This window comes from Vicugna pacos, chromosome 10, assembly GCF_048564905.1.
Source record: "Vicugna pacos chromosome 10, VicPac4, whole genome shotgun sequence".
Classification (NCBI taxonomy): Eukaryota; Metazoa; Chordata; class Mammalia; order Artiodactyla; family Camelidae; genus Vicugna; species Vicugna pacos.
Genome location: NC_132996.1, coordinates 61,865,297 through 61,888,476, shown reverse-complemented (window position 1 = coordinate 61,888,476; position 23,180 = coordinate 61,865,297). Strand labels below are relative to the sequence as shown.

Below are 23,180 nucleotides of genomic sequence, written 5' to 3'. Positions count from 1 at the left end.
AGCAGAGGCAGAGGGACATAGTGAAAAGCTGCTTCATTGCTCAGAGAGAAAAGGGAGGGGAAAAAAAAGCAACAATCAAGTCTGAAGCAGTCATCCAGGTAGACTGTTGAGACAACTTCAGCCCCTAAAAGGGTCACAGGGCCTTTTTTTCAAAGGCTTTGCCATATTATCTTCATTTTGGTGGTGCCAATCCACTTCTATTATAGACTCTTTCCTCCCATGGAGCTCAGCCCTGAAGCAGAAACTTCAGCGGAAAAAGAGAACAAAGAAAGAGACACTGGGGTGTGTCCTTGGGATTGACGCTGCCATTGTGGAACATAAATGTCTTCTTGTATGGCTGTGTCCTTGAGACCAAGGAGTCAGCTGTGGGATAAGAGAAAAAGTCCTGTTTTTCAACAGGCATTTTCTTCCCCTTGTTGATGATCAGCTAGTGTCAGTAAGCCTGTATGATTACCTCTCTCAAAATGTCTGTATTCAAACATTAATAGGCCTGTATCCAAAAATACACAAATATGTATCCCACCACACACTCAGATCTGACCCAACATCATGTGAATCTCTATGACCATGTGTATATGTACATTCAATGAAATGTAGGTCTACATCCAACTGCACGTATGTGCCTCTATGTGAACACACTAAGTCGGCATATGATGGCACATGGATGATCAATATTTGATTAGCAACACGAATGCATTTGTATATGTACATGCCTATGCATTTGATGTGATCACACACAGGACTGTATCTGTCTACACACAGGGCTATATCTTGCCATATACAGGTGTGTGTTTGATCACACACAAGCCTATATCTGTCCACACGCAGGGCTACCTTGCCATTTGCTGGTCTGTATCTGACTGCAGATGAATTTGGTTAGGATTTGGCTGAACAATTCTTTTGCTCCTTGTGACATGCACTTAGGTCGCACTCTGGTATTCATCTTCTGCCTGACACTTAAGGAGGGTCCAAGATTATTTCAATTGTATGAATGGTGCCTTGGCAGGGATGACTACAAGACTAGACTGTTTTGAGTCTCTTTCTTAGACATGTAGATGTAGGGTAATGTAGACAATGTCTGTCCAGTGAGGTAGTCATACTTGTAAAATGGCAGCTTAGGGCTCCCAAAGAGAGGAGGTAAAATCAATCAGACCAGTTAAGTCCAGGATATCAAGTTTTAAATTCAGATTAATCTTCATATTCAAGGAAATAATGAAGGAATGAAAAGGTAACTTACAGAAGGAGAGAAAAATCATGTCTCACAATGAGTTAATGTCTAAAATATGTAAGGAACTTCTACAACAAAATTGCAACAACAACAACAAAATGATTTAAAATTGGGTAAAGCACCTGAATAGATATTTTTCCAAACAAGGCATACAAATGTCCAATAAGAATATGAGAAAGTACTCAACATCACTAATCAACAGGGAAATGTAATTCAGTGCCTCAGTGACATGTTACCTCACACCTGTTAGGATGGCTCTATTAGATACGGAGCAGACATTTTGGTGAGGATGTACAGAGAATGGAACCCTACTGTACTTTGGAGGGAATATAAATTTGTTCAGACACCATGAAGAACATTATGGAGATTTTTCAAAATATTAACTATGAAACTAGTGTATGATTCAGCAATCCTATGTGTATGTGCATATCCTGTGTGTATTTCATATCCAGGATATGAAACCAGGGATCTGAAGAGATATCTGTATTCTCATTTTCATTGCAACATTAATTATAAAATGAAACCATGACAGAAATAAATGTATTCTACCACCTCTGAATATAATTAAAGAGTGAAATTATTTTCATCATTATCTTGTTAATCTGATTCCAGAATTGAAACAAGATACAACCACTTTGAAAAAGTACCATAAACTTTACATGATGGGAAGTGTTAATATTACAATAGGGTTCATAATTATCATTTAATGTACATCTGAAAATAATAATTAAGAATTATGATGTGCATAAAAGGTAGGTTGATAATGAAATCATATAATAAAAAACTTTAAATCAGATAGTTACCCACCTAAATGAGTAATTTATATAATAGCAATTATTATACACATAATAACATAATATAATACAGAATACATAATATTAACATACTATTAAGCTCATTCGTCTCAAATACCTAAATTCATAGATAGTCAATCTATTATTTTTCTCTTGTCATAATATTTTGTCTTCATGTAGATTTAAGAGGAGTTCAAAATAAAAATGAATGCTTTGATTTCCCCTCTGAAGTTCAGTTCAGTTACATGAAATAATCGGGTTGTGGGAAGATCTCCTAATGGTGGCGAAATACCCCTGAGGTTCAATTAGCCACAGCTAACAAACGTCTTCAAATTGGCCTACAAACAGGAAACATGGTAGCACGTCTAAAATGAAAGAGAAAGACTTTATCCAAAAGTACTATTTATAAGTCAGCAAAGACAATTATTGTAGCTGAGCTCGCTGGCAACTTTAATCTTACAACTTCAGTGCTTTCTTGGAGAACTAGCAGCTGCCTCGGGCCCTGGCCATGGAGCTGAGTCAGACAAGGTCATAGGTAAGATTCCCCACCTCCCCCAGGAAATCATATCATCATAGACTGTCAGGGTTAAAAGGCCCTTACAAATTGCAGAGTCAGCCCTCATCCTCCCCAGTCTGAGATTCCAGTCCCTCTTCAGCAGGTAAAACATCAAGAAAGATCGACTCAACTACAACACCATCAACTTAGAAGTAAAAATATTTGGGGCCTTTTTTCTTATTGACATATATTTCAACTAGAAGAATAAGATAATTAGTTAGAATCAAATGAGATCAACTATATAACTCAAATTTTCATACAAAATTTTCCCCACTTAATAATAATCAGGCTTTTGTAATGATACTGCACTGTTTTTAAAAACACTCTGTTAAAAACCACACATGAATCAAAGAGATGCTCTACGTTTTAATGATCAATTTCCCCAATGGTGAATATCCCATGTAGTTTCTAAATTTTCCACAGCTCTTAATAATTGTGTTGAATATATTTGTAAATCAAGACTTTTAGCTTTTAAAAATATATTTTTTAGAATTTAACCCTAGAATGAGTACTGTGGAGCTAATAGAAAAAGAAAAAGTAATTTTTATATCTTCATAGTTACTTCTAAACCACTTTTTAAATATTATTTTTAAATATAATTCTTACTTTATGTACAATCTTCTCTTTTCTGGTCTGTTGGGAGTCAATCTTAGAACAGAGGAATGCAATGAAGCTGCCGCACTTTGTTTTCACATATGTGAAATTTTTCATATGAGATGATTAAAAAAATAATGCTTTTTATTCACTTATCTCTGAAAGGAAAAGACTTTTTTTGCACAATACACTGTATTATATTTATGTTTTTTAACACAGAGTAGGGCTCAGAACCATGGGACAGAGAGATGACTTAGAAGAGTCAAATGGACTTAGATCAGAAGGAGAATTCAGATCTCACATAGGTGGTCCAGTGTTCTCTCAGTAAATTAACTTTTAAATGTTACCCTATAGATGTTGTACAGGTACTAACTGTCTGAAAAGAGGAAATATCATGGAGGAAGTAAAGAAGAATTGAAACAAGCACTGAGGCAGGGGTGTCAATGACACGCTCCATAGGAACAGTGACTGCTTTTTTTGTTTGTTTGTTTAGAGAAATTCAGACCATGATAGTTTCATGATTAATGGGTAACATTTCATAACTTTTGTAGGTAATTCAGGCCCCAGGAAGGTGTTACATGCTGAATGGACCTCCTCAAATCTCCCAATAATGTGACTGAATTTGTTCTCTTGGGACTCACACAGAATCTACACTTGCAGAAAATACTCTTCATTGTCTTTTTGCTCATTTTCCTATTTACCATGCTGGCCAATCTGCTCATTGTCATCACTATCTCCCTCAGCCCTGCACTTTCAGCTCCCATGTACTTCTTTCTCACCTACTTGTCCTTCATAGATGCCCTCTTCAGCTCTGTCACAATTCCTAAAATGCTCATTGACCTGCTGCACCAGAAGAAAACCATCTCCTGGGGTGGCTGCATGACTCAGCTCTTTTTGGAACATTTCCTGGGAGGGTCAGAGATCATCATTCTGGTTGTTATGGCCTATGACCACTATGTGGCCATCTGCAAGCCTCTGCACTACACGACCATCATGCGACAGGGGCTCTGCCAGCTCCTGGTGGTGGTGGCCTGGCTTGGGGGGATCCTACATGCCACTGTGCAGATTGTTTTTGCATTTGACTTGATCTTCTGTGGTCCCAATGTCATTGACCACTTCATGTGTGATATCTTCTCACTGTTGAAACTTGCCTGCAGTGACACTTACAGGCTTGGAATGGTGGTGGCAGCTAACAGTGGGGGTATGGGTGTACTCATTTTTTCCATGCTACTCATCTCCTACATAGTCATCCTGAGCTCCCTGAAGTCCCATGGCTCTGCAGGACGGCACAAGGCCCTCTCTACCTGTGGCTCCTGCTTTACAGTAGTGGTGCTCTATTTTGTCCCTTGTATTTTCACCTACACACGTCCTGTGGCCACTTATCCTGTGGACAAGTTTTTGGCTGTGTTCTTTGGAATTCTCACTCCCATGTTAAACCCTATCATTTACACAGTTAGAAACACAGAGGTGAAAAATGCCATGAGGAGTTTGTTGAAGAGGAGAGTAATGTAGGCAGCTCATGATGCCAAGTAAGTGATGATTTATATATGTATGGAGGATCATACCTGTAGTAATTTGTGCCAGAGAAATAGTTCCTCAAGAGCTGAATATTCCTTACTGTTTTCATATATAATGCATAGATATGCATAAATCACATATATAGGTAGTATATTTGAGGCATTACTATTTTGGAGGGGGTGATGATACAGGGAGCAGGATGTCTGAAAAAGCAACTTTCTCAGACAATAGGGAAGAAAAGAGTTAGGAATACTGTCCCAATTCATGTCTAAATGACTAGATAAGAGCATGGGGTAACTTTAGAATGTTAGTAAAGAGTATCCAAGCACAGAGATTGGCCCATCACCTGTGAGAATCATATTCAGTGAAATTGAGAGACTCTTGCTTCTCATGAGGCTTCTCAGAGTGTGTGGTCAATGATGATAGTGAACCAGTTTTAATCTGGGAAGCGTGCTGTAAATTGATATTTTCAACTATTGAATGTGGAAAAAGAATGAAGGCTATGACCCCAAACATTTCCAAATTAAAAGCATGCCATTTGAGATGTACTAATTGTTATGCAGTGAGGAAGAATTTAGGTTTTATTTTTTCTGGCTGAGGAACATTTACAAATTCTTTTTAATGGCAACAGTCCTGCAGTTGAGTGTGATAAAATGTTAATAATAGTGTTAAAAGATGTAGAGAGCCCCAGATGAGGTGATAGAAAAACTCAGTTCTGGTACTAGCTAGGTGGCCAAGAACAAGTCCTATTGACTTTCTTCATCTATATTATCAGGCAGAGAATTGTGTGGCCATTCTTCTATTGAAGAAGAGAGCTTAGTTGCTGAACATATAATTGAACTGTTATTGCTGTGGTCTGATTTTGTGCTGGTGGAGCATCATCTTGTGTGTCTCCAGTGAAGTTCTGCTTCTGGGAAAAGTAGGTCATAGCATGAATGGATGGAGAATCACTGGTATGGTGATTAGTGTCTCAATCTGTGGGGTCACAGCCTCAAAGGGATGCAGTTGAAATGATGCAAGTCTGCACACATTGAAATTTATTGCCATTTGAATATGGCGCTGTGCCCTCTTTTAGCCCAGGTCTATTATCTAAATGAAGATATGTATTAATCATGTTTCTTCTAAGATGTAGATTGGGAACTGTTTAAAAATTAAATTCCAATAAAGCTAAATGACATGCACAGTTCCATAATTTTGTAAACACCTTATCTGGCTGCTTTTTTGGTAACTATTTATATGAAATTTGAATTTGTTTGTCATCCACAAAGTTTCATTTCTGTATAAATCCTTGGGCATTTAAAGCATCTGTTTTAAATCTTGCTTCAAAATTGTTAGAAACTCTGATCCTCTTGATGCAGGAAAACAGATGTCGGGCATGAGAAAGGCTGTGTCTCAGATCTCGGTTGAGCCCCTGGGACATTCCTCGCCAAGTGTGGGTCTTTGGCTTCATGCAGGAAAGAATTCAACTGCAAGCCGCAGCTGAGTGATGGTAGATTTATTCAGAGAGAGATATTGAAAGGCAAGAGAAAGGCCACGAGGTGTGGGGGTTGGGTGCTCAGGTTAAAAGTAGGTACACACTCCATAAACAGAGTGTGGGCATCTCCAAAGAGGGAGAGAGAGAGGCGGCTGTGAGGCACCATGTTGCTGGTTTTTATGGGTTTGGTGGCTTCATATGCTAGTAAGTAAAAGGACCAGTCTAAGGGCAAGGGGCTGGGATTCCCAAGAAGTTGGCCATTTCCCATCTTTGACCTTTTGTGGCTAGCCTTGGAACTGCCATGACGCCTGTGGGCATGTTATTCACCATGTTAATAAATCACAATGTACATATAATGAAGCTCAAGATCTGCTAGAAGTTAAGTCTCTTCATCCGGAGCCTCAGGGCCTGCTGGGGGTTGAATCTTTCACCATTGTGATGTTAATTGCTGTGGCATTCCTTGAATGGCTGTGCCCTGCCCCCTTCCATCTTGTCTCATTCCCCCTCAGAGATTTTACTCCCATAAACTTATGGGTTTGCAGAGGGGCTAAAGTCCATCTTCTGAAACTGCTTCCAGGCTGAGTAGGGGTGTTGACCCTGCCTATCTGGGAGTTAAAAATCTCTGAATGCCTAATCTAGGAGCCCCAAGGGCAGGATAGCCTTTTGTATTTGCAACCAAGGGCTGAGGGCATGGGCTGGAATCCTCGCATAGCCATCATCTGATGTGCAGCTGCTGTAACCCACTGTTTCCATTGACTTCGGATGAATTTTCTTAAAGATGAAGCACCTTTGTAACAGCAGTTGGACCCATCTGTAACAACAAAAAGACTTAAAAGGCATGGTTAAATATTTGTAATCACTGCTACATGATATTATTATTTTTTAAACAGGTACCTGAAGTTTGTATTGAGTTGCAAGTTTAGGTGTCTCCTGGCTCCTGTTGGGGCTTATAAATTACAGGTTTTATTCTGGACAGATGTACCCAGCTAGCAATTCCTCATAGCTTAATGGCAGTTGGGGTGCTTAGTAATACCTGATATGGTCCCTTCCATTTTGGCTGCCCCTGGTCTTCAGGGGACCCCTCCTTCCAAGTTTTTAGTAAGAAAAATCTCCTGGTTGGACAGGCACTTCAACATTTCCTCTGTGGGAAAGGGCAACACTTTGTTTCCATGTCCTTGGAGAGCCTTTTGAACTTGACTTAAGCTAACGATGTGGGAAACTAATCTATGAGTTTCCTCATCAGACAGGAAATCTGAAGTTAAAATGAGCTGTTCATACATCATTTCAAATGCGCTAAGATTTAAAATTCCCTTAGAGGCCGTCCTTATTCTTAGAAGGGCTATAGGCAGGAGGGGAATCCAGGTTTCTGACGTCTCCTGACATAGCTTAGCAAGTGTTCTCTTTAGAACACGATTTGCTTTTTCCACCTTGCCTGAGGATTGGGGCCTCCAGGAAGAGCGGCGGCGATAGTTGATACCCAGAGTGGAGGAAGCCTGTTGAGTCACCTTGGCAGTGAAGGAGGGTCCTTTCTCACTCAGTAAGCTTTTTGGTAGCCCAAATCTTGGGATTATTTCTTTGAGCAGAAATTTTGACACTCCTATTGCTTTTTCCGTTCTGGTGGGGAAAGCGTCTACCCATCCTGTAAAGGTGCCTATGAGTCCCAGCAGGTATTTCCATCCCTTACAAGAGGGCATCTGGGTAAAGTCCATTTGCCAGTCTTCCCCTGGATAAGTTCCCCAATGTTATGTGGGCCAGAATAGGGGTGGGGGTATAGCGTGACTCTCTGGGTCATTGCAGGCACAAAGTTCACAGGCCCTAGTGACTTCCTTAAGAGTTTGGGACAGTCCCTTGCCTAGGAGCACTTGAGAAATTAGTCTGCGCATGGAGTCCCGCCCTAGGTGGGTGGACTCTTGGAGATGCATAATTATTTTCCATTGTTTGTCCTCAGGAATGAAAAGCTTATTATCCTTCATCAGCCACCCTGAGAGATTCTTCTCTAGCCCCCTTTGTTTAGCCCATTCGACCTCTTCAGGTGTGTAGGACAGCGCCGTTGGGAGAGGCTGGCCCTCAGGTGGGAGAACTGCAGCTTGTGAGACCGGCTGTTCTCTGGCTGCAACTTTGGCAGCCTTGTCTACGAGGCCATTTCCCTTTAAGAGGGAAGACTCGCCCTTTTGGCGTCCCCTGCAGCGTGTGACTGCAACCTCTTTAGGAAGCGGGACTGCTTCTAGGAGTTTTAGAATTTCTGCCTGGTGTTTGATAGGCGACCCCTTGGCTGTCAGCAGTCCCCTATCTTTCCATATGGCAGCATGGGCATGTAACACGAGGAATCCATATTTAGAGTCAGTATAGATGTTGATTCTTAAACCTTTTCCTAACTGGAGTGCTCTTACTAAAGTGATTCATTCAGCCTTTTGTGCAGAAGACCGGGAGGGCAGAGCTCCAGACTCAATGACTGTCTGTAAGTTTACTACAGCAGAGCCAGCTCGCCTTGTTCCATTATGTATAAAGCTGCTGCCATCAGTAAACCGTTCTGCATCCGGATTGGACAGGGGCTCACCCCTGAGATCCGACCGGCTGGAGTAAACTTGTTCAATAGTCTCCGCACAGGAGTGAACGAGGGATTCCTGGGATGAGGGATCTGGCATTAGAGTGGCCAGATTTAAAACTCGGCAAACTGTAAGAGTTCTGTCTGGGGAATCACATAGGAGGGCTTGGTATTTAAGTAGTCACCCACCTGTCAGCCAGGGGTGTCCTTCGGTCTCTAAGACTCCTTGTACCTGGTGGGCGGTTAGAACTTCCGGTGGCTGCCCCAGGGTAAGCTTATTGGCCTCATCTACTCACACAGCAGTGGCAGCTGCTGCCCTAAGACATCCTGGCCACCCTGTCGCCACCTGATGAAGTTGTTTTGAGAAATAAGCTATTAGTCTAGGCAGGCCCCAGAGCTTCTGGGTGAGCTGGGTGAGCCCAAAGCTCTTCCTTGCCTCTCAGCTACGTAGAGCGTAAAAGGGTTTTCTGAGTTTGGGAGACCCAGTGCAGGCGCAGTTCCTAGTTTCTGTTTTAAAGGTAGAAATGCATGTTGACAATTTTTGTCCCAATTTAGGGGTCTGTGGTCACTCCCTTTTTAGGGCCTCATAAGGAGACTTTGCGATAAGCCCAAATCCAGGAATCCAGGTCCCGCCAGATCCTGCCACCCCCAGAAAGGCCCTCAGTTGCCTCTTAGTCTGGGGGGGTTGAAGGGTCCTAATAGCTTCCTCTCCGTCTTGGGCTAGAGCTCTGGTCCCAGGGCAGAGCATATATCCCAGCTACTTAACCTGCTGCGTGGAAACCTGGGCCGTGTGGGGAAAGACTCGATATCCTCCTTCTCCTAGGTAGCTGAGAACCTGAGTAGTGTTTTTATCTGAGTCCCCTCTAGTGGGGCTACAAATCAGGAGATCGTCCACGTGTTGTAAGAGAGAGCTGTTGGTCAATCCTAATTCTCTCAACTCTTTTTCTGATGCACTTCCAAACAAGTGAGGGCTGTCCCTGAAGCCTTGGGGCAGCACAGCCCAGGTTAGCTGGGAAACACTATGAGTGCCTGGTTCTGTCCACTCAAAGGCAAAGACGTATTGGGAGTCTGGATGCAGAGGAATGCAAAAGAAAGCATGCTTTAGATCTAGCACTGTGAACCAAGTTGCATTTTCTGGGACCTGGGTCAATAAAGTGTATGGATTAGGGACTATTGGGTGAATTGGTACCACTGCCTCATTAACTGCCCTCAGGTCTTGAACAAACTGGTACTCTCCATTTTGCTTTTTTATGGGCAGGATAGGAGTATTACATGGAGATTGGCAGGGTCATAACTGCCTGTATTTTAAGAACTTGGTTATCAAAGGCTGGATACCTCGTTGGGTCTCAGGCCTCAAGGGATGCTGTCTCTTGCATGGGTAATCAGCATTTGGCTTTAATGAGATCTGAACTGCGGGCACTTTAGTAGCCTTGCCAGGGACCTCTGTGTCCCAGACAGCAGGGTTTATTTGAGAAACAATATGAGGTGGAAGGGGGATCTCCCCTGATTTAGTATTGAAGTGGATTCCCAAGGCCAAGAGCAGTCGTTTTTCTTGGTGGATGCCTTCTTCATGAGGGTCTCCAAACTGTAGCACTGTCTGGAATTTAGTGAGCAAATCCCTTTCCAACAAGGGGACAGGGCACTTAAGCATAAGAGGAAACTGATGTGCAAAGGTAAAATTTTCTAGCAGGCAGCTAAGGTGGGCTGTAAATAGCTTGGTTTGGGGCTTTCTGTCAATCCCCGTTACTACACAGGATTGGGAGGACAAGGGCCCAGGGAAATCAGTCAGCACAGAGTAGGTGGCTCCAGCATCTAATAAGAAAACAGCTTTTCGACCTGCCACGTCAAGGGTTTCCCATCGCTCCTCCAGAGAAATGACCAGGTGTCCTGTGGGAGCCAGGGAGGGCCCCGGGCCCCGTTGGTCTTCAGCCATCTCAGCCTTCATTGGTTTGGGAGCCCCAAGCCCCCTGCAGGTCTGGGGGCAGTCCTGCTTCCAGTGGCCTTTTTGTTTGCTTATCAGGCAGGGTCCCCATGGAACTTTTTCAAACACAAGGTAGTTGTTCTTCCAGTGGCCCTCCTGGCTGCACTTAAAACAGGTCCCTTTCTGGCAAGACAGTGGCTCAGATCCAGGCATCCTGGATCCTGTCCTCGCCATGGGTCTTCTTGGAGGGTAACCCTGAGGTGGCACAGGGGTTAGGGCAGCTGCTAGGAATTGTGCCTTTCGCTGTTGTCCCTGGATCCTTCTTGCCTCCCCAACCCTGTCTCTACTGTTAAATACTCCCCAGCTCCACGAGCTGATTCCTGGGGGTCTGGGGTCCCAGAGCTGCCTTCTGTAATTGTCCCCTGATGTCTGGGGCCGACTGAGTGATAAAATGGGTATTTACCAGGACTTCCCCCTCAGGGGTTTGGGGGTTAATATTAGTATACTTTTTAAGGGCCTCCACTAAGCGGCCCTGGAAGAGGGCTGGATTCTCATCTTTTCCCTGTGTTACTTCCCTGACTTTGTCATAACTGACAGGCTTAACAACACATTTTTTCATTCTCTCTATGAGGCAAGTTACCATACGGTTTCTGCGTTCAAGCCCTCTACCTCCCTGGTGGTGGTTCCAGTGGGGGTCTTGGTCAGGGATTGCATCCCTCCAGTAAGGGAGATTATATGTCCCAGGTCGCAGGCAGCCAGTTCATTGGCATACAGCCAAGCCGCACCGAGGATCTGGCTTTTTTCCTCAGAAGTGCAGCAGGTTGAAAGGAGGACCTTTAGGTCCCCCCAGGTAAGCGCAGAGGCCATTGTCAGCCTGGCAAGTTCCTCCATGAACCTACTGGGGTCCTTGAAGAAATGTTCAAATTCTTCCTTGCAAGTAGCCAAATCAGCCATAGGAAAGGGGCCGTGAACTCTGTTCCCCCGTCACTGGCTGGCACTTCCCTCAAGGGGCAGAATTTGGTAGTAGGAGGTTGGCAGGCGGCCCCACTTGGAATAGCACTGGCAGGACTTTCCCCTGGTGAGGGAGATGCTGGGGAAGGCTCTTCCCCCTCAGAGTTGGGGGAAGCAGGAACTTCTGGCTGTGGACCTTGGGCAGCTGCGCTCATAAGAGGGTCATCTAGAATATCAAGCTCCTGTGGGTGGAGATGCTTAGAGGGGATGCGGGCCAGGAATATCCGGCAGGAGTTCCTTAGACCTGGGTTTTGGGATAGGGTCAGGAACATTTGGACATATGGGATTTCCCCCCATTTACCGCCTCTTTTACAAAATAGGTCTAGCTATAAGATGGCATTGTAAGTTAGTGACCCATTCTTTGGCCAGACCTCTTGGTCCTCTAGTTTTTTTTGGGGCCATGCAGTATTACAAAGGAAAATTAATTTCTTTTTCTTTAAACTATCCTTTCTAAACTTTTTCCAATTAATTAATATGCATCCTAACGGGGAGTCCTTTGGGGGTACGTGTAGTTTTCCCTATTCTGGTGAGGATGTCCTACCCGTGAGCCTGGGTGGCTCCCTTGGACTAGTTAAGGGAAGAAGCAAGGGCCAGAGGGAGAAAAGTTGACTAGAGTCCCAGGGTCTAAATCCTTTAGAGGGAAGGAGGAGACCTCGGTCCTGAGTCAACTAAGCAAATTACGTTTTGGTTAAGAGAAACAAATAGCGTTGAAAGGTGGAAATCTAGAACAGAAAAAGAATGCTATAGCCCCAGTGCCTCTTAGACCAGAGATCCATAGGCCCACTGAGGGAGCATCCGCCTGCAGCTCCCACTCAGGGGCACTGTGACCTGCCACTCGTGGAGAGTACTCGCCGGCAATTCTCGCTCAGAGGCGCTTAAGCCTGCGACCCCACCGAGGGGGGCTAAAACCTGTGATCCGCAGAGGGACTGCCCACCCACAACTCCCGTCTACAGATGCAATGGGGCTGTATGCCCCAAGGGCACTTGGGGAAGGCCGGGCCACACATTTTTAAAGGGGAACTCCCAGAGTCCCCCAATTTGGGCCCCCCTTTTGCAGTTCCAGTGTCCCAGAACCAGACCAACACCATGCAGAGAGGTGGAATTGGGCTCAAAGAGCCACCGAGGGGAAGCTCACCCAATCAGGCTGCCAATTACTTGCCACATGGTCTAAGTTTGGATGTCCGAGTGGTCGCCTTGGTGGATCTTCTTGAGTCCAAAGAGACAGAGCGATAGAGGAAAGAAAGTAAAGATCCAGAGGAGAAGAGCCTTGGGCTCGGTGGGCTCCTTCACAGCTAGAGAGCTGGTCTCTGCCAGATCCTGCAGGCAGTGTCAGCTGCCACCTGAGGGCTCCTTGAATCTGCATGGCACAGGAGAAACCCCCGCCACCCTCCGAAGAGAGGGGAGCTGTAGCCCAATAGGTGGATCGAGATGATGCCCTTTGAGTCCTGTTTCTTTATGTAAATGCCCCACGTTGGACGCCAGAGATATGATGCAGGAAAACAGATGTGGGGCATGAGAAGAGATGTGTCCCAGATCTTGGTTGAGCCCCTGGGATGTGCCCCGCCAGGCATGGGTCCTTGGCTTCGTGCAGGAAAGAATTCAAGAGCGAGCCACAGTTGAGTGAAGGTAGATTTATTCAGAGAGATATATTGAAAGGCAAGTGAAAGGCCATGAGGTGTGGGGGTTGGGTCCTCAGATTAAAAGTAGGTACACACTCCATAGACAGAATGTGGGCCATCTCCGAAGAGGGAGAGAGAGGGGCGGCCGTGAGGTGCCATGTTGCTGATTTTTATGGGCTTGGTGGCTTCATATGCTAGTAAGTAGAAGGACTAGTCTAAGGGGAAGGGGCTGGGATTCCCAGGAAGTTGGCCATTTCCTACTCTTTGACCTATTGTGGCTAGCCTTGGGACTGCCATGGTGCCTGTGGGCATGTTATTCACCATGTTAATATTACAATGTGTGTATAATGAAGCTCAATATCTACTAGAAGTTAAATCTCCCACCATCTTGATCCTCAAGGCCTGCTGGGGGTTGAATCTTTTACCATTGTGATGTTAATTGCTGTGGCATTCCTTGAATGGCTGTGACCATCCTTGAATGGCTGTGCCCTGCCCCTTCCATCCTGTCTCAGATCCAACCAGTGTTCCAGGTTCTTGTCCCATCCCAGAAGGAATTTAGAGACAAGACTTAGAGGTTAAAAAAAGTAAAGTGAGGATTTATTAAAGGATGGATAGTACATTCTCAAGGTGGGAGTGGGCGGGCTCAGGTGAGAGACAGCCCTGAGTTTCTTTGGCAAGTTAGTTACATAGGGAGTAAAAAATGAATGGGCAGAATATTCATTGAGGAGGCAAGGGCTTGGAGTCATAGTTCCTGATTATCATCTCAACTCCACCTTCCCAAAGGGAGGAGGAAATTTTCTCCTTATTTAGTCTGGATCAGAAGTGTCATGGCTTCAGTGCATGACGGGTACTTCTGATCTGCAAGGCTAATTTTATTGAAATGAGGACATAATGAGCAAAAGGTTATATTCAGACACTGGAAATTCCTGCCTTTTCTGACCTTTCTTTGTTGGTGTCCAGGCCCAAAGGTGGGGCCCCTTATCAGCCCAAAGATTCCTGCTTTTCTTTCTCTGCCCAGGGACCCCCGGTGCTTACATGGTGTATGTTTTCCTGCATTTGGCCTGTGCCTCACCTTTTTGCCCAATTCCTGCCATTTGATCTGTGTCCCCCTTTCTCTGCTCATATCTAGCTATCTGCCTGCTCTAACAACTTGACCCTTCTGCCATGTGAGGACACAGCAAAAGATCACTGTCTGTCAACTAGAGAGTGGACCGTACCAGATATGGAATCTGCTAGCACCTCAGTTTTGGACTTCTGAGCCTCCAACCTGTGAAAAATAAATATTTATAGTTTAAGCCACCTAGTTTATGGCATTCTGTAATGGTAGCCCAAATGGGTCAATCCAAAATTTAGTTAATTTTTAAATTTGTGTAGTCATTTCAAGCGAGGAAATGAAAGTCTTTGTTAATTGTCTATGTTAATTGATCTGTAATTTCCCTGAAGTCAGGGGAAGTTACTTGTTTTTATGTTCTCTGTTTCTTGCACAATGTGTGGAACATATAGAATGCACTCTGTAGACTTTGTCCATTATTTGAATTCTTGATCTATTGGTATGTGAATTTTTTCTGATAAATTTTGATGAACTCTATTTTAAATATATAAATATATATTACTATATACTTGCTATAAATATTTACTCTTCTATTTACTACATTTTCTGCATTATGTTATGTTATGTGTGATTCTATATATATATATATATATATATATATATGTTATCTTAATATACTTTTATTTTTTGATTTGTTCTATCAATTGGAAAACCCATACTCTGATGATTTTATAAATTTTACTCTTTTTTAAAAAAAATAACTTTTCAAACACTTTACTTTTTTTTTTTACACACCTAAAATTTGTTTTTGTTTATGATGGGGAAACATCTAAACCCAAACAGGTGAAATAATCTGACAACATAATTATTAATTTTGGTAATAATTTGAAAATTTTTTAACCTAGTACATCAGGTTTTACACCATCAAGAAGATTCAATTTGGGGGGCACTCTCTCTTCCTCCTCCCCACCCCATCTCCTCCCCTAAACTTTAGTGTCATTTTGCAAAGTTTGAAAACTTTTCATAAAAATATACCTAGAATGTCATGATTCTACCTATTTGTTTTGAGGAAATTGACATTTCAATATCTTGCTTTCCCATTCAGAATAAGACATATATCGTGATTTACTAATGTCTCAGTAAAAATTTGTAATCATCTCTGTAGAGTGTAAATAAATCTTGCCTTATGATTTCTTATTTCAAAAGAAGACTCTCTTATTTACATTTGATTCACATTTTCAATGAGCTGGTCAGAAAGGGCTTAATGTCTTTTTCTGGCATGAATTACAGCACAATCCTCAAAGCCACAGACATATTGCTAGCCGATAGAGAGACCCCCAATTTAGCAAGCCCAGAAAACCTGTGGTTCCTTGTCCACCCATTGAGAAAGAATTCTCAGCAGCGGCAGAGGGACAAATTGAGAAGCTACTTTATTGATAAGGAAAAGAAGGGGGAAAAAACACCTAAGTGGGGAGCCATCAGCCAGGTAGCCTCTTGAACCAGCTCCAGGTATCATTCAGGACATGAGGTTTTTTATTGAAAGGCTCTGTCATCATTATCAAAGGAAAAGCTGTCAGACCAGTTAAATCTCATCCCATCTTGACATAAGATTGAAGTCCAGAACATCAAGTTTTAAATTAAGACTACTCTTTATATAATGAAACAATAAAATAGTGAAAAGGTAACTTATGGATTGGGAAAAAATATTTGCAGATCATTTATCTCATAATGAGTAAATATCTAAAATATATAAGGAACTTCTACAACTGAATTGAAAAAAAAAAGAGAGATTTAAAATTGAGCAAAGTACCTGAATATTTCTCTAAAGAAGACATACAAATGGCCAATAAGAATATGAGAATGTGCTCAACATTGCCATTTATAAGGAAAATGCAAGTGAGAACCACAATGACATGTTACCTCACAATTGTTAGGATGCTATCTGAGATATATAGCAGACAACACATTTAGTGATGATGCACAGAGAGTGGAGCCCTACTGTGCTTTAGTGGGAATATAAATTTGTTCAGCTGCCATGAAGAATATTGTGGAGATTTCTCAAAATATTAAAAATGAAACTACTGTATAATTCAGCAATCCTATGTATGTAGGGACCCAAGAATATGAAACCAGGAATTGGAGAGATATCTGTACTCTCATTTTCATTGCAACATTAATCACAAACCAAACCATGACTGAAATGAGCACATTCTACCATCTTTGAAATATAATTGAAGAATGAAATTATTTTCATCATTATCATGTTAATCTAACTCCGCTACTGACAGGATACAACCACTTTGAAAAAGTACCATAAACTTTGCCTGAAGTGAAGTGTCAATACTATAATAGGGTTCATAATTATTATTTAATGTACGTCTGAAAATAATATTTAAAATTATTATTTGCATGAATGGTAGACTAAAAAACAATACAGTATAAAACATCTTTTGAATCAGACAGTTACCCATCCAACTAATTTATACAATAACATATATTCAGACAATATTAAGCTCATTTGTTTCAAATTCCTAAATTCACAAATGGTCAAGTTTTTTTTTTTTTTTCCTCTTGTCATAGTATTTTGTCCTCAGGCAGACATAAGGAAGAATTCAAAATTAAAGATGGAGGCTCTAAGAGTTCTCCTCTGAAGTTCAGTTAAGTTATGTGAAATAATTGGGTTGTTGGCAAGGGCTTCTAATGGTGGTGAATTACCCCTGAGGTCCAATTAGCCAGAGCTAAGAACCTTCCCCAAACTGACCTACAGACAGGACATATGGTAGCACTTTTCAGTTTCAAGAGAAAGGTCTTATCTAAAAATATTACTTATAAGTGAGCAAAGACACTTATTGTAGCTGAGCCAGTTGGCATTTTTAAACTTACAGCTTTATTGCTTTCTTGGTGAACTAGCAGCTGTCTTGGGTCCTGGCCATGGAGTTAAGCCAGACAAATTCATAGATAAGATTTTGTTTCCCCAGGAAATCATATGATTATAGACTCAGATTTAAATAGTTCTTACAAATGGTATAATCATCCCACATCCTCACCAATCTGATATTTAATCCGTCTTCAGCATGCAAAACCTCGAGGCAGACTCAACTACAATACTAGCAACTTAGAAGTAAAAGTATTTAGAATCTTTTTTCTTATTGATATATATTTAAATTAGAAGAATAATATAATTAGAATTAAATAAGAATAACTATGTAACTCAAATTTTTATCTAAAAATGTTCAAACTTCATAATACAACATCATAATTTTCACTTGCAGCACCATGGATGGACTTGGAGATTGTCATTCTAAGTGAGGTAAGCCAGAAAGAGAAAGAAAAATACCATATGATATCACTCATGTGGAATCTAAAAAAAAAAAAAAAAAAAAAAAAAAGACAAATGAACTTATTTACAAACAGAAACAGACTCACAGACATAGAAAACAAACTTATGGTTATCCGGGGAGGAAGGTAGTGGGAAGGGATAAACTGGGAGTTTGAGGTTGGCAGATACTAATTAGTATATATAAAATAGATAAAGGGCAAGTTCATACTGTGCAGCACAGGAAACTATATTCAATACCTTGTAGTAATGCATAATGAAAGAAGAATATGAAAATGAATATATGTATATATATGTATGACTGAACTATTATTGCTGTACACCAGAAATCAACACAACATGGTAAACTGACTATACTTCAATTAAAAATAAGTAAATAAAATAGTCAACTCATAGAAGGAGAAAGTAGAATGGTGGCTGCCAGGGCCTGGGGGAAGGGAGAGAAAAAATAAATTAAACAAAATAAATAAATAAAAACACCTCGGTTAAAAACTACACATGAATCAAAGAGACATTCTACATTTTAATTATTTATTTTGCCAATGTTGAACATCTCGTGTAGTTCTAAATTTTCCACAGCTCTTAATTGTTTGAACGTATTTGTAAATAAAGACTTCTATCTTTTAAAAATATTTTTGTTCAGAGTTTAGTCCTGAAAAGAGTACTCTGGAGCCAATGAGAAAAGAAAAAGTAATTTTTCTTTCTTCATAGTTATTTCTAAACACATTTATTAATGATGTCTAATCCTTACCTTATGTATACTATACTCTTTTCTAATCGGCTGGGGGAGTTAACCACAGAATGAGGGAATACAATGAAGCTGCTGCAGTTTGTTTCCACAAATGTGTAAATACTTCAAATTGGGTAACTAAAAAATGAAGCTCTTTATCCATTTAACTTTGAAAGGAAACAATATATTTTTTTGCAGAATATATTGTAATATATTTATATTTTCTCCCAATCTTCTATGAGAAATTTATATCCTCCAATTGCTATGCTATTAATAATGCAGTATCATCCTGTAACCAGGAATGACAGATGATGGATGCTGTGGGAAGATGGGAGAAGAAGGCATGAGAATGCCTGTAGCAGAAACATAAAGGGGTCGGAAGGTCACTCACATCATGGAGGGATGAGTTCTGCTGTCTGCTAATGGAATTTCAGGGAAGGGGTTACTAAAGACACTTCACAGGGATCCTTTTTATAACTTTATGTTTATGCACATATATTAATATACACAGTCAGTATCCATAAGTATGCGTGGAATGACTGAACTTGTAATAGGTACTTACAGTAAGTAAGAGATGTTTGTGCTTGTGTTGTGTGCTTATATAAGTTTATGTGTATAATACATCGCCTCCCTTTCTTATCTAGTAAATGATTTCTTTTTATTCTCCATATTAGATTTTTACTTTCAGAACTTTGAAAAAAAGATTTTCCATTGCTTGATAGATCTGAACACTTATACAGGTCTTTTTTTTTTTTAATCCAACTCTAATGAAGCTGTAAGTGTATTGAATATGACTCTGATAAATTGCCTGTAGTACAGAATTTTGAAGAATAAAAAATGTAATTAACAAACACTATATTTTGAAAGTAGAATGACACAATAAAATACTCATTCTTAGAGGCAATTAGTATTTTCATATTACTCCATAAAGTGTGCCAGAAAGATTAACATGGAATGCAACTTCTTATCGACATTTATTTATGTTTCTGATAAGGTAGAGAGCAATGATAAACAGAGCAGGAGGGTGAGAACACTTGAATTCCTGGTACGTCTATGGTCTGGGGAAGCAGGCGTATTCTCCCCCATGGAGAATGGCAATTCACCAAGCGCTTATTCAGCACCTAACAGGTTCCAGGCAGGGAGGACATTATGCCAGGCACTGTGGTAGGTGCAGTGAGGAAACACACCTGAATAGCTTATGTGCTCTGGTAGGTACCAGGGACAGTGTGTTGCCAACTACTTACATACATTTCCCTAAACTGCCTGCTTATGGGAGATATATATTCATGGTGTCTTTCTTCCTACACTTAGAGCTGAGGGTTCAAGTGTGAATTCTCATGGAAGAGGGAATAATTCTTACCTGTGTGCAGCACCTCTCAGCTTACAAGATCCATCTGAGAATAATAGTCTATAACTTCACAGACACAGAGGAGGGCTCAGAACCACGGGACACAGAGGTGATGTAACAGAGTCACATGGAGCTGGAGCCAGAGTGAGAATCCAGATCTTATGTAGATAGCCGAGGGTTCTCTCAGTAAATTACTCACCAAATTTTGCCCTATAGATGTTTTACAGGTGACAGGTGCTAGGTGTCTGAAGAAATGGAAACAGCATGGAGGACGTAAGAGAGAACTGAAACAAGCACTGAGGTAGGAGTGTCAAGGACACGCTCCATACGTACAGTGACTGCTCTGTTTTTATACAAAGATATTCGGGCCATGATCCTTTCATGATTAATGGGTATCATTCCTTACCCTATGTAGGTATTTCAGGCTTCAGGAAAATGTTACTTGCTGAATGGATCTCCTCACGCCTCCCAACAATGTGACTGAATTTGTTCTCTTGGGACTCACACAAGATCCACACTTGCAGAAAATACTGTTCATTGTATTTTTGATCATTTTCCTATTTACCATGCTGGCCAATTTGCTCATGGTCATCACCATCTCCCTCAGCCCTTCACTTTCAGCTCCCATGTACTTCTTTCTCACCTACTTGTCCTTCATAGATGCCTCCTTCATCTCTGTCACAATTCCTAAAATGCTCATTGACCTGCTGCACCAGAAGAAAACCATCTCCTGGGGTGGCTGCATGACTCAGCTCTTTTTGGAACATTTCCTGGGAGCATCAGAAGTCATAGTCCTCATTGTCATGGCCTATGACCGCTATGTGGCCATCTGCAAGCCTCTGCACTACACGACCATCATGCAACAGGGGCTCTGCCAATTCCTGGTGGTGGTGGCCTGGTTTGGGGGGATCCTACATGCCACTGTGCAGACTGTTTTTACATTTGACTTGACCTTCTGTGGTCCCAATGTCATTGACCACTTCATGTGTGATTTCTTCTCACTGTTGAAACTTGCCTGCAGCGACACCTACAGGCTTGGAATGGTGGTAGCAGTGAACAGTGGGGGCATGAGCTTACTCATTTTTTTCATGCTACTCATCTCCTACATAGTCATCCTGAGCTCCCTGAAATCCCATGGCTCTGAAGGACGGCGCAAGGCCCTCTCTACCTGTGGCTCCCACTTTACAGTAGTGGTGCTCTCTTTTGTCCCTTGTATTTTCACCTACACGCGTCCTGTGGCCACTTATCCTGTGGACAAGTTTTTGGCTGTGTTCTTTGGAATCCTCATTCCCATGTTAAACCCTATCATTTACACAGTTAGAAACACAGAGGTGAAAAATGCCATGAGGAGTTTGTTGAAGAGGAGAGTAACTTAGGCTGTTCATGATGCCAAGAAAATGATGATTTACATATATATATATATATGGAGGATCATACCTGTAGTAATTTGTGCCAGAAGAATAGTTCCTTGAGAAATGAATATTTCTTACTGTTTTCATATATGATGCAGATATGCATAAATCACATATATAGGTAGTATATTTGTGGCATTAATATTTTAGAGAGGGAGGTGAGAAAGGGAATGGAATGTCTAACAAAGCAAATTTCTGGGACAATCAAAAAAGAAAGATTTAGGAATACTGTCCTAAATTCATGTCTAAATGATTAGATAAGAGCATAAGTTAACTATAGAATGTTAGCAAATGTCATCCAAGCACAGGGGTTGACCCATCACCTGTGAGGATCATATTCAGTTTAATTAGGGGGCTCTTCTTAGGAGACATACCAGAGTACATGGCAAACAAAGTGAAGCATGTCATAAATTGATATTTTAACTATTGAAAGTGAAAAAAGAATGAAGGCTATAACCCTAAACATTTCTAAATCAAAAGCATGTCATCTGAGAATATTAATTTTTATACAGTGATAAAAATAATTTAACTCTTATTTTTTCTGGCTGGGGAATATTTACAAATCCTTTATAATGTCAACTGTCTTGCTGTTAGATTTGACAAAATGTTAATAAGTCTTAAAAGATGTAGAGAGCCCCAGATGAGGTGATAGAAAAACTTAGTTCTGGTACTAGCTAGGTGGCCAAAAACAAGTCCTATTGACTTTTCTTCATCTATATTATGAAGCAGAAAATTGTGTGGCCATTCTTCTATTGAAGAATAGAGCATAGTTGTTGAACAAATAATTCAATTGTTAATACTGTGATCTGGTTTTGTGCTGGTAGACCACCAAAATGAATCATTGCAAGGATGGATGGAGATTTATTTAGCCTGGATTCAAGAAAGGCTAAGTCTTTGGGGCAATGGGTGCTTTAAAAAACCTCATATTCTGATTTTTATCCCCATTACATGGAAAATTCTTATATTATCTCAAATCCTTTGCAAACACAATGCTATTCACCAAATAATACCAAGAATTTGAGTTTATCAGATCTTATATAATTTATTCCTCCGCTTTTGGATGCTGCTATAGACTGAGGATTTGTGTCCCTCTTCAAAATCATAAATTAAATCCTTTATAATGTGGTGGTATTTGGAGGAGGGCCCTTTGAGAAATGATTAGGTCGTGAAGGTGGGGTCCTCATGAATGGGATTAATGCCTTTATAAAGAGACCCCATGAGCTCACTTGACCTCTCTGCCATGTGAGGACTCAGCAAATAAGTGGCTGCCTGTGAACTAGGGAGGAGACTTTGCCAAATATGGAATCTGCTGGCACATTAACCTTGAACTTCTGAGCCTCCAGACCTATGAAATATAAGTGTTTATATTTTAAGCCACCCAGTGTATGGCTTTCTGTATTAGTAGCCCATATGGATCAAGACAGAAATTTAATTTTCAAATTTGTGTAGTGATTTAAAGTCTTTGTTAATTGTCAATGTTGATTGGTCTGTAATCTACCTGAAGTCAGGGGAAGTTACGTGGCTTTGTGTTCTCTGTATCTTGCACAATATATGGGACATAGAATCCGCTGTATAGACATTGTCCATTACTTGAATTCTTGATCTAATGGAGTGTGAATTTTTTCTGTTAAATTTTGATGAACTCTTTCTACTTTAAATATATAAATATAAATATAAATATACATATACATATAGCAAAAATATTTACTCTGGTATTAGCTACAAATATTTTCTTTATTATGTTATTTATTTCATAATTGTGAGTGGTTTTATATAAGTATGTTATTTTAATATTCTTTTACTTTTTGATTTATTACTTAGAAAATCCATAATCCCATGATATATTAATTTTAATCATTTTTAAAAAAATAACTTTACAAACATTTTATTTTTATTTAACCCACCTGAAGTTTACTTTTGTTTATGATGCGGAAACATCTAAGTGCAAACAGATAAAATAATCTACCAACATAATTACTAATTTGGTAGCAATTTGAAAATTTTCTACTTAGTATGTCAGGTTTTATACCATCAAGAAGATT

General features: G+C 40.8%; 2 protein-coding genes across 2 annotated transcripts; both read left to right on the top strand.

The window, feature by feature from the left end:
* Window positions 1-3,757: 3,757 nt before the first annotated feature.
* Window positions 3,758-4,684, top strand: LOC102539811 (olfactory receptor 4C13-like). The gene has a single exon (XM_006219403.3). The coding sequence runs from the start codon at window positions 3,758-3,760 to the stop codon at window positions 4,682-4,684; it is 927 nt and encodes a 308-aa protein (XP_006219465.2).
* A 15,491-nt stretch (window positions 4,685-20,175) lies between these two features.
* LOC102538059 (olfactory receptor 4C3D-like) lies at window positions 20,176-21,102 on the top strand. Its single transcript, XM_006219399.3, has one exon. The coding sequence runs from the start codon at window positions 20,176-20,178 to the stop codon at window positions 21,100-21,102; it is 927 nt and encodes a 308-aa protein (XP_006219461.1).
* Window positions 21,103-23,180: the final 2,078 nt, after the last annotated feature.